This window comes from Emydura macquarii, unplaced genomic scaffold (assembly GCF_026122565.2).
Source record: "Emydura macquarii macquarii isolate MOO-44397 ecotype Brisbane River unplaced genomic scaffold, CSIRO-AGI_Emac_v2 contig_1551, whole genome shotgun sequence".
Lineage (NCBI taxonomy): Eukaryota > Metazoa > Chordata > Testudines > Chelidae > Emydura > Emydura macquarii.
The window spans coordinates 26659046-26678036 of record NW_027131688.1 but is presented as its reverse complement, the minus strand read 5'-3'; the positions used below and the strand labels follow the sequence as shown (position 1 = coordinate 26678036).

The 18991-nt window shown below is 40.3% G+C and overlaps 1 protein-coding gene across 1 annotated transcript; it reads left to right on the top strand.

Moving 5' to 3' along the window:
• Positions 1-12: 12 nt before the first annotated feature.
• On the top strand, positions 13-8574 carry GLRX5 (glutaredoxin 5). Its single transcript, XM_067555107.1, has 2 exons — positions 13-422; positions 7792-8574. The coding sequence occupies exons 1-2, from the start codon at positions 113-115 to the stop codon at positions 7968-7970; spliced, it is 489 nt and encodes a 162-aa protein (XP_067411208.1). The 5' UTR covers positions 13-112; the 3' UTR covers positions 7971-8574.
• The last annotated feature ends 10417 nt before the right edge of the window (positions 8575-18991 follow it).

Genomic DNA, 18991 nt, shown 5'->3' with positions numbered 1-18991 from the left:
AGGGAGGCGGGACAGCGGAGTGAGTGGGGCGGCACAGCTGAGGGTAGAGGCCGGTGTGCGGAGCGGACGGAGTAGTAGGTGTAGCGGCAGCCAGCCACTAGCCGGGGCTGGGATGAGCGGTGCTTTGTGCTGGCTGCGCGCGGCCTCGCTGCTGCGAGGTAGCGCGCTGCGATGGGGCGTGCGGCCCCTCAGCCAGGCCCCGGTCGGGGACGGCTCGTCCCCTGGCGGCGGGGAGGGCGGCCGGGGATCGCGGGAGGCGGTGGAGCGGCTGGTGCAGGGGCACCCCGTGGTCGTGTTCATGAAGGGCAACCCGGCCCAGCCCCTGTGTGGCTTCAGCAACGCCGTGGTGCAGATCCTGCGAATGCACGGGGTGCAGGACTTCCAGGCCTACGACGTGCTGCAGGACCCCGATCTCCGGCAAGGTTAGCGCCCGGGGCGGCGTGTCCTGCCGACGAGGGGGAACGACTCCTCCCGCTCCCAGTAAGGAGGCGGGGCGGGGGAAGGCAGAGCACAGCAGAGCACCCTCGGCAGCCACACACTGGAGGGGGCCATGGGGCAAGCGGTGGAGGGAAGGCAGATACACACCGCCCCCCCCCCCCAGTGGAGTAGACCCTGTGGGGAGCGGTGGAGGGAAGACAGACAGACAGACAGACGCATCCCGCTCCTCACACACGCACTGACTGAAGTCGACCTTGTGGGGTGGAGAGAGGGCAGAAACCGCCCACGTAGACACACAAGGGGGGGGGGGGCGGGTGCTGAGCACCATCTGCTCTCACTGACTTGCCTGTAAGTGCTCAGCAGCTCTGAAAAATCAGGCCCAAAGTGCCTTCTATGAGAACACAAGTCCCAAGGGAATGGTATCTGTAGGTGGGGGCTGGCATCCTTCTTGGCACTTCCCAATGGCCTGTCAGGAGTTGCAGCCCATCTGGACAGTAGCTTAAGTTGTCAACTGTAAAGGATGATCTTGGGACTGGAAGTCCAGAGACCTGGATTCTGATCACGACTTGGCTAAAGATGTGTGGTTTTGTGCTGGCATTATCTAAAGGACGTAAGGAAGAGGCCAGATCTTACTGACTTTCAAAATCCTTAGAAAATCCATGGCTCTATGTCACATCTATAAAACAGAAATAATATTTATCAGCTTACTTCACATGGCCAATGGAATCTTAATATTTCTAAAACACTTAAAGCTCTTCAATTAGAATCCGATGAAGTGGGCTTCTGCCCACGAAAGTTTATACCCAAATACATTTGTTAGTCTTTAAGCTGCCACAGGACTCTCGCTGTTTTTCAGTTAGAATGTACAAAGTAATACTGATATTGGCTCAGCTAGATGTTGTATTGGCTGAAAGCATCATGCTGGCATGACTTCATTGTACAATGAAGTTTTGTAGTCTCTGAAAGTAATCCCAGAACCCTTTAACATTTTGGTTCACCATGTTTCAAATTGAGATGATCCCAGAGAGTCACCAACTGTGTTCACTGTGAGGCCCACGGGGATGATAGGCTGCCCGAGTGATACTTTATCTTGATCTGCTTTGCAGCCTCGCCATGTGCCTTGTTTTCTTTGCAGATTGCATCATTTTTGTCTTTTGAAAGAAAGAGCTATGTGCTCTGTTCTGCTTATGCAAATTATTTTCAGTCCTCCAAGCTCTTAGCAAACTTCCAATTTGGCTTCTAGGTGTGGTGAAATTTGAGTCAAAGGTGGCACGGTTCAGAAGTTATGAGTGAATGACATCTCCTTTTGATTCTTAACCCTTTATGTCTTGACAGTTGCTTTCCAGCTCTCCTGATCTTAAACAGCCATTGACACTTCCTCACAATAGTTTTGGAAAATATTATGTATAGGAACAATTCTATTTTTATTTTGGCTTGTATTTTCCTCCCCACCATTTGTGTATTATTATTATTATTAGAAATGGTAGGCCTTTATACAGATAGCAAACATGGAAAGTTATAGTAGTCAAGCTGAAAAAAAAATCAGCCTAAATTTTTCATGCTTCAGGATTGAAAGCATCCACTAATTGACAGGAATTTCCTAACCTAAAACTAGGTTATTCTATAAGTATGTTTTATGAGGATTCTTGCACCTTCCACTGGAGCATTTGGTATTGACTCCTGTCAGAAAGAGAATACTGAACCTGAAGACTTTTTAAGCTACTAGTCTGATCCCTTATGTGGCAGACCCTTCCCTTTCTTGCCACTAGAATTTTATCCACTTCCTAAAACATTTGAAAAATCTCGTTTTCTGTTTTACGGCAGTCTGATATCTCAGAGAACTGGGATTTCAGTTACTGGATATGAAGCAGAAGGCACAGATGAACTATGACAATTATGTGGGGAAAGAACACAAGAAATAATCCTTCCTGTACTTTAATTTTTGTGATAATTTCTGTGACTACCAGCTTTTTAGCCATCCCCAAAATAGTGGTTCTTGGACTGTCAGCTGGCTGTTCACATACTGCTGCCTTTCCTCCTTCAGATGCTAAATTGCATTAAAAGGCAACCAAAATACATAACTTTAACATTACATTCCCTTGTTGTAGTTGCCTCAGTAATGTTATGCCCTTGTAAATGGGAGATGATGGTATCAGGGAAATTATTAATAAAATGTGATACAGCTCACAGTACGATCCCTGTGCTAAGGTGTGATCCACACTTAAAAAGTTTGAGAACTCCTGCCACAGTACATAAGTGCACAGTGTATCAGCACTGACTGCTCAGGAATTTTTCTTCTTTTGGTAAAGTACAAAATATGCCTTCCTGGGCCCCAGTAACATGCACAAGAAGTATTCTGGGTACACTTTGCCATCCTAAGCAATCACCTACATGGTAGAAGCTAGTCTATGTAAAAGTATTTGGCTGTTTACTGGATCTCCATTTCTAAAAGGTTGCTAGTCTGATCACATGAAACTTCTTTCTGTTTGCTTTCCTTTTGGACATGCCTAGCTTAATGCTAAGGTTTCATGGGGTCACTTGAGTATAGTGATTGTGAAGGGAGATATTTTTGCCTGAATGCAGACTTCCAGGTGTTTGGCACTAGATGTGCTTACTATGAACACTTTACAGCACATGGGTTTTTTTTTTTTGTGGGATAGGGATTTAATACTTTGTATATTTAGATCTATCAGGTGGATGATTTCCCTCTCTGCTCCCTCCTCCTCCCTTTACTTCTTGCGTTTGGGCCTGTGCTGTCTTCTTTTCATTTAGCTTTTAGTTGAAAGGTTTATGTCTAATCTTCATTTTTTTTTCAAAATGATTTTCAGTTTCATGATGTAACTATAGTGAGATGTCATGGTTAAAGTAAAATATTAATAACAAAAGTTCTTTTTCATTGTATTCAAACTACCTTGTTCTAGTTATTGATAATCTTGAGGTTTTAGTATTGCACTTTCAGAAAGTCTTTATTAAACTTAAGAAATGGCAAGAGCTACAACATTTTTATATTTTAAAGTTAAATGATTTGTTAATTTGATGTAATAGAATGAATTGCTAAGTAAAAAGTAGCATGCAGCTGGGTTTCTTTCATGAACTTTGAACAAGTTCATTGCGTAATGATCCACAGGGTTTATTTCAAGCTCTGGGATTGGACCTAAGTCAGCAGCATTTAAAACAGTGTTATGAAATTTTACTTTTTTCTCCCTTTTGTAACAGGAGAAGTTGGTGCAATGTATACCAAAGGGGAATGTTGATATGCTCCTAATATTACACTTAAGGTCATTTTCAACACTCATGTTCTCATTTTTTTCAATGGAAGTTTTGTCCTAGGAAGGAATAAATAGGGAATGTTGGAAGGGGCCTGAAATAAAATTGATAGTAGGGAGGAAGGAGGGAAACCAGACTTCTCATATTTGCAATTCCATCCCCAGAAGAATTATTTTATCAGATGTATACCTAATCACATAAAAGTGCAGCCTCTACAAAAGCTGATTCAGGTGTTGGAATTGCAAGAGCATTAGGTGTAAGATAAAAAAATAAAGCTTAAAAAATAGGGGAAGACTGTTTCAGTTTTAGCCCCTATTTCTTGTCATTGATTGGACACTGTTCCAATTCGGCACATTTTTAAACTAACCATGGTTTCAAAGGTAAATTACACCGTTTTTGGTCCTGTGTGTGTGTAATTAACAATAGAATTCTGAACTTTCAGTTCCAAAGACCTCAGGTGTATCCATTAAAATAAGGATCTCGTATTATATGCGAGCAGGTCATTACTAGTGTATATGTCTTGCAGTAGTAATCATTATTATAATCCGGTGTCTGCTACAACCTCCTATTTGAAGTTTGTCTATAATTTGGTCTTTAAAAGCTGCTCTGGGTTGAAAGGTGACAAATAAGAAAAGTGTTGGTTAAATGTATTTATCTCTCTCTTTAGATCTAAGACCTTGTCTGCACTACAAAGGTATTGAACTGCACTACTGGTATTGAATGCAGTGCAGTTAAGCAGCAAGTACAGTACACCAGGACAAACTGCTTAAACATAGCTGAAACACCACTTGTATACACTTGCAGTTTAACAACTCTCTGTGCCAGTTCAGCTAACCCAGTTGTTGACAATCTTGTTTGGTATCAGCTTAATTTGTTATGTAGGCAAAACCCATGTGTTGAAACATTTACAAAAAATTACTTGATTAATATTGAGGATATAACTAACAAATGCAATCAAGCTTAATTGGCTTATACCAGGAACTGAAGTTGAACTTTAATAGACTGCTGAAGGTGCTTGCAGTGTATGCAAATGGTTCTGTGAAGAAAGATTTTCCTGCTACTGATTAAAAAAAAAATAATAAAAAAGAAAAGAAAAGCTTAAATGGTTTATACAAGATACGATATATAGCATTAGTTCTATTGTGTATTTAATACTAAAATTTCCAGCACTATTTGTTATATTTACCTACTTTTTGAAGAATAGATGTGCATTTATTGCGGAAGAAGGCATAACACCTCTTATTGCAGGTTGAAGAATCTAGAGTGGGATTGTTTGCATCATTTGAAGACCCATAAACTGCTGTTTTTACCTAGCTTATAGCTGGGGCAGAAGTGCATCAATAATGAATGCCCATTTTCTCTTCACTTGTCCAGTTTTTGTTCTTGTTCAGTTCTTTCTATAAGTTTATAATATTTAGCTATTCAGTGTGTGTGGTTAGCTAAATGCTTTTAATACCTATCATTAGAACATATGTAGGCTCATGCAGTGGAAAGGCTATGTACTTTTCAAGAGTTTATATATAGCAGTGAAACTTAGGGATGACAAAGCTGCAAGGTGCTTCATAGCAGAAAGCTGCATTGAGACAGATTATTTTTCCAGAGAAAACCTTAAAAGGAAAGACTTAAGAAATAGGATATGGGAGCAAAGAAGTAAGGAAAATTTCTAGAATGTCTGCCTACCAAAGAAATCAGAAATATATGGACGGGAATTTCTACACACTGTACTTTCATCTGAAGTGAAAATAAAACATCCTAAGTAAAGAGGCTATTTATAGTTAAAACTATACTTTAAAATGCTTTGCTGTGGCTATTAAAAAGTATAAGGATATTAAAATATTAGCCATAACAGACTTAAAGATGCAGTTTTTTGTAAATAATTAGTGTTTGTGTGATTAGTTTTTTATATCTGCATTGCTGCCTGTGCAAACCATAATCCTCTCACATTATTGGAACGGAAACACTTCCTTTTAAATATATATTTAAATATGGAAGTGAGTAAGGAGAATTTGCTAATCTGATTAGAAATCAGAAAACAAAGCATTTATTGAGGTAGAAATTAGAGTTTATTATAGCAACTAACTGAGTAAATGGTTTGGATAGGTCCATGTTCTTTCAAGCAGAGAAAACAATTTAAGATGGTTTAGCTTGATACAGTATCGTCTGGGAGGCACCTTTAACAGCCATTAGGAATTTTCTATAATGTACAGTCTAGATAACACTATTCCATTGTTGAAGTCAAATTTGTAGTAATTGTGAAACACACAAGGTCTTTTAATTTTTAAAGAACTTTTAAGGCATAGATAAATCATAGAAATTAAGTGAAAAAGACGTAATTTAGCTCCAGCCCCAGCTATTGCAGAATGTAGTCTCTGCATAAGGACGTATTTGCTACTAAGTTGGTACCTTGCTTTATGGTTGCTGTTGAAGAAGTGTGTGTTTTAGAAAATACTTTCTTACCCCTCTATAAAATGGGAAAACTTAATCTCCCTGTGTTGTATTTAGTCTTAATATTTTAAAGTGAGTATTTTGTTAGCCTACACTGTGGGGAGACGTCAATTTAGAGCAGTGGTTTTCACACTGGGGTACACGAGAAAAATCCTGTAATGCCAGACAACACATTTTATTTAGTAAGATTTGGCAATCTATATGAGATGGGGGTATGCGATAGACTACATCAGAAGTCCCTAAACTGTGGGGAGCATCTCCCTACGGGGGTATGGAGGAACCTTTGGGGGTGTAGCAGGGCCTGGGCCAGTCCTCATGGGGGCAAAGAGGAAGCGCCACTCAGCCCCTCTCTGACGGCTCTGCTGCAGCCCTAACCTCGGCTCCCTGCTGCAGCTCCCAGACCTCACAGCCCCATTCCTAGCCATGGGCCCCAGCTCCCAGACCCCGCAGCCCCATGGCTGTAGCTCCAGCCCCCAGCCACAGTTTGGGCCCCCACTCCTAGCCCCACTCATGGCCCCCGACTGTGGCTTTGGCCCCACTCCTGGCCCCGGCTCCCCATTGCATCTCTTGGGCGGGCACGGAGCAGGTAAGGAGGGAGGGCGTAATCCCAAAAGTTTGGGAACCACTGGACTATCTTATTTGGAAAAGGGTATTTAGCCTAAAAAGTTTGAAACCACTGACCTAGAGCATGGTCTGGGATCCTAGTGAATGACTGACTAAGGATGAGCCTGGAGTGATATGATTCTTTGAAGTACAAAGTTCAAAAAGTGAATTGTTAGGTTTTCAGCATTTTTTGGTATGATACTAAAAAGTTAGAAACTGGATGTATAAACTCTTTCAACATCTGTAATAACTTCCTTATTTTCCTGAGATCTTTTATAGCTACAATCAATACATTAGAATGCTTGGCATATATTTTTTGACTAGTCTTATTTAACCTTTTATGTTTATAATTTAAAACATTTAGTCTATAGGGCTTTTCATAAGGGTAAATTGTGGCAGACTAGATATTTATTTCTTAATTTATGATGCTGTGCACATTTTCATAGTGTGCCTTACGTGCATGCTCCGTCTCTTGTGCCCCTCCCAAGAATTTCACGGTCTGTCAATGAAAGATAAAGCACTCAGAAATTCAAGGACTATTGGAGGATAACTTGTCTGGAAAACAAATTTGCAGTAGCAAATAGTGCTGTATAAGGGCAATAAGAATGTGGGATTATTAAAATTCCTTGTGGGGAATACAAAGGATATGGTAATTAAAATCCCCATACCAACAGTACTAGTCATTGAATAAAAGGGCTCCTGTTTCTTTAATTGGCCAAAGAAATCACTTTAGTATTCTTCTGTTTTCCAGGAAGTGAGCATGATACTTGCACAGCTCCTGTTTAAGAGTGACAATTGGAACTGAACTCAGATCTCTCAAATATCTAGTTCTAGGTGGGAGCCAAAAAAAAGAAGTTTACTAAAATGTGGTTAATTCTTACGGCTCTTCTGCAATAAATAGGACCCACAGCCTCAGAGAGAAAGAAGTGAGAAAGTTAAAATCTGCGTGGAGCTGAAGTGATGCCTTCCCCCTTCCTCCCATGATTTCCAGTATATTTGTAAATGAGATTTAACTTTTATTTTTATTTTCTGGTACAGGAATTAAAAACTACTCCAACTGGCCTACCATCCCTCAAGTATATCTTAATGGTGAATTCGTTGGTGGCTGTGACATACTCCTCCAGATGCATCAGAATGGAGACCTAGTGGAAGAGCTTAAGAAGTTAGGAATCCGTTCTGCACTTTTGGATGCAGAAAAAGACCAAGACAAAAAATAAAACCAACAAGATATTTCATTTTAGAAGATGGTGGGACTGTAATAAATAAATTGTTGAGAATAACTTATTACCACAAAAGCCTTATGTATTCTCTTGGAGGCATCCTTTTGAAATGACACAAACGTTTGTCTATCAGTGCACAAGTGGTAGCTCATGGTAAAGTATATTTGGTATTTTGGTTTAAGGGTAATCTGTTGTGAAAATTTTATTATAACCACTGCACGGTAATTCAAATGTCTGTGGAACTGAAGTAAACAAAAAGCTCACTTCTACTTGTATGTATTCTTCTTGCCTGAGGCAGGAGTAAATGAAAGATTGTAGAATATTATTTTTATGGCTCTTCTGTGTATATCACTTGTCTTGTACTTTGATATATAAACCTATGTAGATAGTGTTTGTAGCTTTTTTGCTCCTCTTGAAAAAGTCAAACAGCTATCATTCTGTATGAACACTTAAAGAAGGACTTCTTGGGAACCTGTAAACTTGTGTATTTATGTAACCTGCAAATCTGTTTATAACAAACTAGAGAAAAAAAGTGAGATGAGTGATCCATGAAATACACCTTTATTCTTACAGGCAAAAATAAATACACTAATAAAAACAAGTATGTTGGTCATTGTTACTTTGTTTCCCAAACTGTAGGTTGTAACTACTGATGGCTTTTGGGAGACCACTGGGAGTTGTAACTAAAAGGTTTTAATGTAATTTTCTATTCTACCTCTGCCAAAAATGGTCTCAGTTTTTACACTCTGTGAATTTTAAGTCTCCTATATCCGTGCTCAGATGTGGAAATTCTTTAATTCTTCATTATGGGCAGGAGGGGGGGAATGGCTTGGGAACCATGAAAATAATCTTATACTACTTGTCAGGAGCTGTACTCTTTAGCTTTACACACGGACAAATACTCATTCCTACTTGACTGTTGTGCCACAAAAATGTTGTCTTCAAATATGAAATAAATTAACTGTTTCATGTTAGTTTTTTGTACAGAAGAGCAAGGGAGGAGATACAATGGACAGATAGAATTATTTGCTGGATTGTCTCTGTTTTCTGGGCAATGTTGCTCTGTTTCCACAAATAAGTGGTCATACAATATATCTTGGGGAAAAAATAGCAAATTAAAGTTAGTAGCCCTTCAACAACTACTGCTATTTAGTTGTACGAGTAAAAGCCTATGGATTGAGCAAATGATCTGAAAAAAATTATTTTGTCATTGTACGTTTGTCTACATTATTTTGTTTAATTAGAAGCTCTTTATGATAAATTTGGTGACGTTTAGTGTGAATATTAATATTGAGAATTCTTTCACTGTGATTGACAGAAATGTGCTTTTCTGAAGCAAGAAAATTCTAAGCAATCTGAGATCCAGGGCAATAACTGCAAATTAGGAATGAGCAAAATGAGAGGGCTGAGGTAAAGGAGCCCATTTCAGATCTCTTCTATTTGGGTGCTGCTTTGAGAGGTAATTCAGGTGCAGAAACCAAGCAAGTTAGCAAATTGTGCAATGAATATTAAACATTCAGTAAGTTTACTGTAAAATATAATGCAAGTGTTGTGTCCCATTCCATTAAGGAAATAGAAGTATAAGCATGATGAAATACAGTATGTACACTATATTGTAAATAGGTGATGCTGTGAATTTTTAAATTGTACTTGAGCTAGGTACCTGTGACTTCTTACTAAGCAAACAAGTAATTATGATGTTGAATGTTTATAGTGGATATTAGAATCTGTTTTTTGAGTACCCTAAAACATGCCTATTTTCATATGCTCTATCAGATCCTTGGTTCTGTTCTTTGTACCCTAAGGGTCTAAAACTATAACACTACTTGGTCAAAATGTGTTAGTGGGTATGGAACAAAAAGCGAATGAAAGATATAAGATATAGCAAGGCAAATGTAGCAGTGAGTACATACTATGTATATACACCCTTAGTTTTGTTTTCATAGCATCCCCTTTGGTTATCTTATTACAGTACAAAATAAATTAGACTGAAGAGCAGCTATTTGCAAATATCAGTGGTATAATTACAGGTGGGTGAAGTCTCAATTTGTATACCACATTACATTCATGAAGTGCACCTTTTAAAAGTAATAAACACTTGAATGTCTGTTCTGTGCACTTTAGTCTTCATTTTCTTGCTCTGAATATTCTGTACCCAAAAATAGCTTAGTGTGCATAAGCCTTTATAAACTCTTGTTTTCAAAATGAAATACTCTTAAATGCTGTTTTTATGTCCTCCTTTTTCTGTGGTAGATGTAATTAGTTTTCACCATTATGTGCTAACTTCTAACACAAAAGCTAATAATGGTATTTTTCATTCTTTCTCATTTTGCACCCCACCCTAATTGTTTGAAAAATACCCCACATTACCTAACCTTCTGCTGAGGAAAATATTTTATACTGTCATTCATGGTAGGTCTTCAGATACTTATTCAAACATCAAATAAATCTCAGACCATCCCTGTAACTGAAGTGTAGAATACCTCTGTAATGTAGAATACTTCTGTCTTATTGCTAGTGTTTCTCTTCTCATGCTGAGTAGAGGTGTTTATCCTTACTGGTATAATTAAGGAGTTCATTACTGCTTGTATTGTACATGAGTATATACTGTTGATGACAAACTTCAGCTGTGGTCTTCACTGAGACTTTCTTCCATTTAATAGAACATTCATTTTTATTATTGAATGACAACTTTTTACAGCATGTGTTAGTTTTAAGAAGGCTTTACTGGATAATTGAATCAGCCGATCTGAGTATGTTTGATCAAATTAGTGAATGAGTAAGAGGGCAGCTAAATAACATGAACAGCGACAAGGTCACCAGTGTATTTTGCTGCCAAAAGTGGGAATATAAATTGGGAGATTTAGATTTGTTCCATGTTGTCATCCCTTTCCAACACACCTTTCCCTTGCATCCACAAGTGTGTCTATATATTAAGACTGCCCCACACTACTGCAGTAGAGCTAATGCAAGCGTCATTGAATGATAATTCATTCCCAGCTTTGTAGGTCACCTGACTTTAGCTGTACATACAATAGCACTAGTTCCAATACAGATCCCTGGAGGACTCTGCCATTTACTGCTTTCCATGGTAAAAGCTGGCCATTTATTTCTACCCTTGTTGTACCTCTCTATCTCCCTTTGCTCCTTCAGTTCAGCCACTGTGGTCTCAAGAGCTCATACTCAGTCTGTGAGGGCGGTTAGCTGCTCATAATGGTGTGCTACCTGCCCACACGGCAAGTCATACATGTTGTAGTCAGTGCAAAAAACCAGCTAGCTCCTACTGTGCTGCTGGACTGCTACCTGCATTATTTTTACTCTTGTGGGGTTTTTAGTTTTTTTCAGGAGAAGATGGCTTTTAGCCTAAATTTAGATGTTCAGCTAGTCCCTGATCACCCTTCAGCATATCTATTATGAATAGCAAATTCTTTGACTCAGGTTAAAATGAACCTAATAGATGTATTAGGAGTGGCCTCCGATAAAGGCTTCTTCTGAGCTAGAGGTTTATGTATTTGGCCCTGACAGTGACACCCTTCAGGAGATTTCTGACAATATTGAGATTCTCCTCAAAGGAGGACCTGGCAGCTTTGGAGATAAAACTTTTCCAGGAGGAAAATCTGTGAATCTTAGGTCTTAAGTATAGGAACATTAAACCCAAGGATCCTGGAGATGAATAGCTAGTACTAAGAATCCAGTCAGGCTGTTTGTTTTTAGTACACAAATCCAAGCAAGGGAATATTAAGATGTGGAATGGGATGTCCTGACCAGAAATCCTCTACTACTCTAATCCAGAGAATGAACCCCATTCTTAAAAATCAAACTCTTAATATCCATATAACCAGGGTATTCAGGAATGACTAAACATTGTCCTTAAAGGACTCTGCATATGAAGGGGGAAGAGGACTTTAGGAAGGCCTACGAGTGCTCCATGTGCTCATACTGCCTTTTTTTGCTGCATGCTCAGCCATAGCCTGCTTTCGAGGGCTGCAATGGACAGGTTGCCTTGCAGGGATGCTTAAAGGAACTCTAGTCCCTGAGAGCCTGGTGTCCAAGTTTTGTGTGTGTCACATTATATGATCCTCTCCTCCCAGCATGGCCATCTCTTCGATGGTCTTCCTGTTTGAGCTCTCGATCTAGTTAACTGATTTAACTCCTAAGGCATCTCTCCTTGGCATATCTGTTAGAGAAAACTCAGGACTTTATTTACACACACAATGGGACAAATAACTAAATTGAGTTTAATTCATCCCTTTCAGCTATTTTGGGGCAAGTGTGTCTGGAAAATCTTATTTCAGATGAAGGCATTTTTTTACTGACAAGTTAAATTGGAATAGGGCACTTTTAATATGAATTCAGAATGTCCACACCGAAACTTGCATTGAAATAAATATGTGAATTAAAAGATAGTTACTGTGGTTCTAGTTTATATGTAGATATGTCCTTACTTCTTGAACATGTTCTGGAGATGCTCGTAAAAACCACGGGTAAAAAGATCCACTTCTCCAGTCTCATACTAAAGCAGTCAAAAGCAAAACTACTTTACCCCCACCTGCCCTTCTGATATGTTCCCATTCTGGAAAAGAGATTCTGAATCATAAACCTTTTTTTATCTTCCAACTTCTCAAAAGAAATCCAGTCTAGTTCCACTGGAGATAAGGGAACACAGGGTAGAATGTAATTCCAGCAAAGATCAATACCTTGGCAATTGGAAGTGAGGGAGGAGAAGAAAGCTACAATATTTTGCATAGGCGTGTGTTTAATTTATGGACAGGTGACCCATAGGTACCGCTAAGAAACTATCCTTTGTGAGACCACTTCTTGATAATCAGAAATAAGAGGTGATTGCAGAGATTCTGAACCCACCAATGCAAAGTTAAACCATCATTTTAGTACTTATCTTTTAAGCAGGGACAGTATCTGTTTCAATATATTTCTAGTCTCAAAAGTGACCTAAATATTTCAGCAGCTCCTGGATCTGAAAGAAGTAACACAGCCTGCTTTTCCTTCAAACTGAGATGTGAAAATCTGTGCAGCAGGTAGGTGGATACTTTTCACATGTTACATAAGCCCTTTCTTCAGAGCTCAAAGGATTTTACCAAAGAATTAATTAAGCCTCACAAAATCTGTGTGAAGCAGGTCAGTATAATATTCACTTTGCAGAAGGACAAACTAAGCTACAGAGAGGTGGTTTGCCAGCCATCACATATTGAGTTATCAGCAGAGCTAGGAACAGAATCTAGGCGTCTTTATTCCCTGTCCTATGCTCTAATGACTGGACAACACTTGCTTTTATCCAGTAAAAAAGGTTCAGGCTAAGTTGAACTATTTTTATTATAAAATTTTATCACAGATGACAAAATACATATTGAGGCATTACATATCCACCATTATATATTTAACAGGCAGAATGACATTCTGAATCCTAACATTTCTGTTCTCAACCATCAACTACCATTTTATTGGTTTAAAACTTAGCCTTTCTCTCAAAATAGATTTATAAGGAACACCAGGGCCACAAAGTTTGGATGCAGATCTGATTAGCCTCAGTTTTGGGTGATTGATCAGGCCTATCTTATATTACAATATTCAGTACCACCATTTAGGATTTAGATAGTCCTTTTCTTCTTCAAGGAGCTTTTATACCTATTAATTAATCTTCCCAATACTCCCTGAGAGCTAAGTAAGGTATTATTAGCCTTGTTTCACATATGGGGAAACTGAGACAGATATCTTGGGACTGCCAGAAAAGCCCAAGGGAAGCTGTATTAGAGCAGAGATTAGAACTCAAGAGTTCCTGGTTCCTAAAAACAGGCTTTAGATATTTACTTTGCAGAAATGCTATTATTACAAACCAAGGCCCATTAGAAATACCGGTATATTGCTGGTGTTCTTATTGAGGCCGGCATTGAATAATGATTGACATGAACCAGCAGATGGTGCTGTTTAACTGAAAAAGAGTAACTAAGCTAATTGGCATGAACAAACACAAGCATCTTTTAATGCAGTTCTGTTTCTTAGCCTTCTATTTGAATAGAATAGCATTCTTAAGGGTTCTCATTTTTTTTAAATATGTCAGTGTTAACCATTAAGTATGTCCTAGAATGATACTAATTTAGTATGAGTTTGCATGCTCAATGAAAGCAACACTGGGAAGTAAAGGAGGAGAGTAGCTTTCTTTGGGCTATGTGGGGAAAAAATCTCGGGTTTGGGGAAATCTTCAAGGCTAATTGTTCTCATCAGAACAACTGGATGAGAAATGCTGTTTAAAAGCCATGTGTTTTTCTTAGGGTGGCTTAAATCTCCTCAGCAAGGTCAGGAAACTAAGGAGATAGGTCTGTCTGGGTTTGATCTACAGAAATTCTGTGGCACATTGTCTTCGCTTTGCTATCAGATGATGCACCCTGTCCCCAAATTAAAGTTTCTCTGTAAGGTAAGCATAACAGATTCCAGGGCTCTTATTTCTAGATGTGACAAGGACAGGAGTGTTGCATACCACAAAGTTTTAAACCATTAAACTGTCTCATCACTAAACAGCCCACACTCCTTGTTTGTGACACTTCTAAATTGTGATCCGAATGCTCATGTAAAAAGTGGGACCAGGAATACTAGCTCCCAAAGCTTATTCATTTCCCCAATGACCTTTTAGGGGCCTCAGAGAGTCTTGCTCATTGTACATCTGACCTTTGTTTCTGACTGGAATCTCTGATCTGAGTCAGTGTGCTGAATAGACACTCGGACTCTGAGCTCTTGGAAGTAAAGTTTCTCACTAGGGAGTCTCCAGACACTTTTTACATTGAATGCACCATCCAGATTTTGGCTGTATTCCAGTGGTTCAAGTTTGGATGATTTCTAGTTACATCCATGCAAGCTCTACTCAGTCGGGTGTATGTTCTGTGGGTAAAAGTTATTTATATCAACAGCAAATGGCACCTTCTTCCCGGGGTGCCACTCTGGCAAAACATGGATCTCTGACCCTGTGGCCACAACGTTGAGTAGGAAGAGAAAGCGGGTGCATTAGCAAGAACAAGGGCTTGTGAAGAGGGGCAAATATAACACCTTCCTGGTGCTCCCCCTCCCTTCAGAAAAAGAAGCAGCAGAGTAGCAAGAAGGTTATCCAAATATCCAACATTGCCAAATCATATGATACTTCAGATCTCCAGCTTCTTGGTGGACTTTCCTTCACGCTTCTTTAGGAATTTGTGCTCCACAGAACAAGCAAAGATGGCCCCATTTTCCCCTCAGACATCAGGCCTGGCCACCCATCATCAATCAACACTGAGAAAACCTACATGCTCAAACATAAGGCACATATTATATAAATCATCCCGCAACATAGGCCTCATCACCATTTGAACTAAAGGAGAGCTCACTTACTTGGTAGCAGGACTTGGTTTTTAAATTGTATTTGTAAGCAACATTCACTAGAGGGCAACATTATTCTCTCTCTCAAATCCTTTTAGCCTCTTGGAGGAAGGTGTACCTGAACCAGACATGATCATCATGTCTTGAAGGTCAGGAAAGAGGTAAGTTTATTTCCTGAAATCTACCATGTTGTTTGTCAGTGTTGGTGGTGGATGTGTAGTAGGAGTTCCATCTCATCTCTGCAATTGCTGACTCCTTCATTATGTACCATCACTGTATCCTCTCCTTTTATCTACTCCCATGTTGCATTGATGCTTCTGCTTATTTTTAAAAATAGAAATATTTGGAATATTAAGTCTGGTCTTCCCTGTTTGGAGGACCTAGCAATGTGGACTGAGATGTCTTCAGATCAAATTTCATCAGCTTACAAATAAAAAGATGCTTTTTAACAGCTACTTCAGGCATCTTGCTGTGGGATTTGAAATTCATGCTGTTTTTCTGTTGAAAGCATCATCACCAGCAATAAAGGCCAAATTATGTCCCCAGAGACACCAGTACAGCCCTATTGCCTTCACTGAAGTTGCACAGGCATAACCAAGGGCATACTTTGAATTTAAATAGTGGGGTTGCACAGGTGATCCTACAATAGGAACACAGTTAAAATTTTGTTGCTGGAGCCAGAATAGGATCCAACTCCCTCTCCCTGAGTTGGGCTATTTCTGCAGGGCTGGTACAATTAAAAACCCTCTCCTTGGACCATTACCTTGTTGTGGTGGAGAGGCTTATGTGTTCCAATGACCCTGAGAGCTATGTCATCTGGAGTTCTGTACTCCTGGTAGGATTACCCTTGGGGAACAGTTCTGAAGTGAGGTTCCAGATGAGGTGCGGTCCAAACTTCTCAAGATCCCAATGGCATAACAGGCGTATTTGAGGACTTGTCAGTTCTCTGCAGCTGTGAAAGCGGATGAGGGCTGCAGCAGAACAGAGACCTCTGGTTGTCTTGGTCTTCCTTGCCTCTGGGTTCAGGCTCCTTCCTGTCAATTTTTGTGAGGTTGTTGCCTGCACATTGGCTCCCTCATGTTAAAAGATTTCATGCATAGACCTCTGCTAAGGGTGTTAACATCTCCCAATACAAAGTCCTGTGGCAATGGATAAGTCATGGTGCGGACAGGAGCAGTGATCTCTGGGAGTCCTTAGTCACAAATCTGCACACTGCTAACTTAGGCCTAACCTTGCCAAGGGGTGGAGTGTAAGGAGCGGAAGAATATTGTAACGCGAGGTAGCATAGTGACAAGGCTAGGCCTGAGTTAGCATAAATAATAACGGCTAGGCCTGAGTTGGCACAAGTAACAATAGCTAGGCCCAAAATGACCCAGACATAACCTCAGGATGAAAGCAAAAGTAGGCTGACCACAGAACCAGTTTAAGCCAGCTAAGAGCTAGCTACAGCAATAAACAAGTGACTTCAGCTTATAGTGGATTGGTCCTTAGCTAACTGCCAATAAAAAAGAGAATAACAAGTGTTAAGGCCCAATCCCCAAGGGGATTGAAATGTAGCCAATAAGCTTACTGCTAGGATTGGGGGAGGGGGTATTTTAGGACACCCCAGGTGCACCCTCCTGAGACTCTCTGTGGATCCGTTGAGGCGCTAGCGGATGCCTCGGGTGGGCCGGTTTCCTGGTTACAACTCGCTTCTTAGGGCAAAGCATGGCTCTCCTTGCCCTCGTGCTGGTAAGTGCCTGGATCCCTGAATTGTACTCCTAACAGCTTAGCAGTAGCCCAAAATCTGTAACTTAAGTGCTGCGTGAATAAACTGCTGTTTGGGCACTTCCTGGCTGCCTGTCTCTTCATCCCTGAGATCTAAAAATAAGAATCGTCCGCCTCGGCAGAGCACACTAATAGAATGTTGGGAATCATTAGGAAAGGAATAGACAATAAGATTGAAAATATCATGTTGCCTCTTTATAAATCCATGGTACTCCCACATCTTGAATATTACGTCTGGTCGCCCCCTTCTCAAAAAAGATATATTGGAATTGGAAAAGATACAGAAAAGGACAACTAAAATTATTAGAGGGTATGGAACAGCTTCCATATGAGGAGAGATTAATAAGACTGGGACATTTTAGCTTGGAAAAAAGGTGACTAAGAAGGGATATGACAGAGGTCTATAAAATCATGTCTGGTGTAGAGAAAGTAAATAAGGAAGTGTTATTTGATCCTCATAACACAAGAACTAGGGGGTCACCAAATGGAATTAATAGGCAGCAGGTTTAAAACAAACAAAAGGAAGTATTTCTTTACACGATGCACAGTCATCCTGTGGAACTCCTTGCCAGAGAACATTGTGAATGCCAAGACTATAATGGGGTTAAAAAAAAACTAGTATAAGTTCATGGAGATCATCAATGGCTGTTAGCCAGAATAGGAAGGGATTGCTGTTTACCAGAGACTGTGAATGGCCGCCTGGATGGATCACTTGATGATTACCTGTTCTGTTCATTCCCCCTGAAGTACCTGGCATTGGCCACTCTTAGAAGACAGGAAACTGTGCTAGAGGGACCATTGGTCTGACCATTATGACAGTTTTTATGTTCTGATGTGCTATTGCCCCAAACCTTTTCTCCATCTATCTTGCTGCAACCTTGGTTCTTATTCATGACCACCATTTCTCTGGAATTGGGACTGAGTATCACATGGATGGGCAGTTTTTCAATCTGCAGTGTCTTCATTCTAAAACTAAGATCACAGGACTGTTATTACTGACCTTCAGTATGCTGATGATTGTGCTATCCTCACACACACTGAGGTTGACTTGCAATCTACCCTAGTTCTCTTCTCAGGCACTTATAATAGCTTAGGACTCTCCCTCAATATTGGGGAGACCAAGGCACTCCACCAGCCTGCCTAGTAGAAGTTGCCTCCCTTCTCCCACAAATTGTCATCGGCGGTGTACCGCTGCAAAATGTCGAGTATTTCCCTTACCTTGGTATCCACCTCTCCCAGACAGTCAATCTTTATGTGGAGATTGAACATAGAATCCGCTGTGCCAGCACATCCTTTGGAAAGTTGCTCTGTCGTGTCTTTATTGACAGAGATCTGCAGATGGAAACTAAGATTCTGGTTTACAATGCAGTAGTCATCCCCACTCTCTTTATGGGTGCGAGACATGGCTGACATATCAAAGCCATCTTAAGTATCTGGAGTGGTACCAAGAGCGCTGCCTTAGGAAGATTCTCTGTATCAGATGGGAAGACCATCACACCAATGCCAGTGTTCTCTTTGCAGCTGACACCACCAGTGTTAAGGTGAAGATTGTGAAACATCAACTTTGCTGTCATTGTGTGCAGATGGCTGATTCTCATCTTCCGAAGCAAGTCCTCCTTTCTCAACTCAGTCATGGTAAAAGAACCCGCATGGGACAGAGGAAACGCTACAAGGACACCCTGAAAGTATATATTAAGAAGAGAGGCATTGACCCCACGAATTAGGAACAGCTGGCTGGCAATAGGCTACAATGGCATCACATCATATATCAAGCCTCAGCCTGTTTTGAAGAGAATCACCTTGTTAACAAAGCTGAGAAATGGCAGAGGAGGAAGAAAAGTGTACAGCATCCCAGACAGCAGTTGTGCTTTCTGCAGGCAACCACCTGT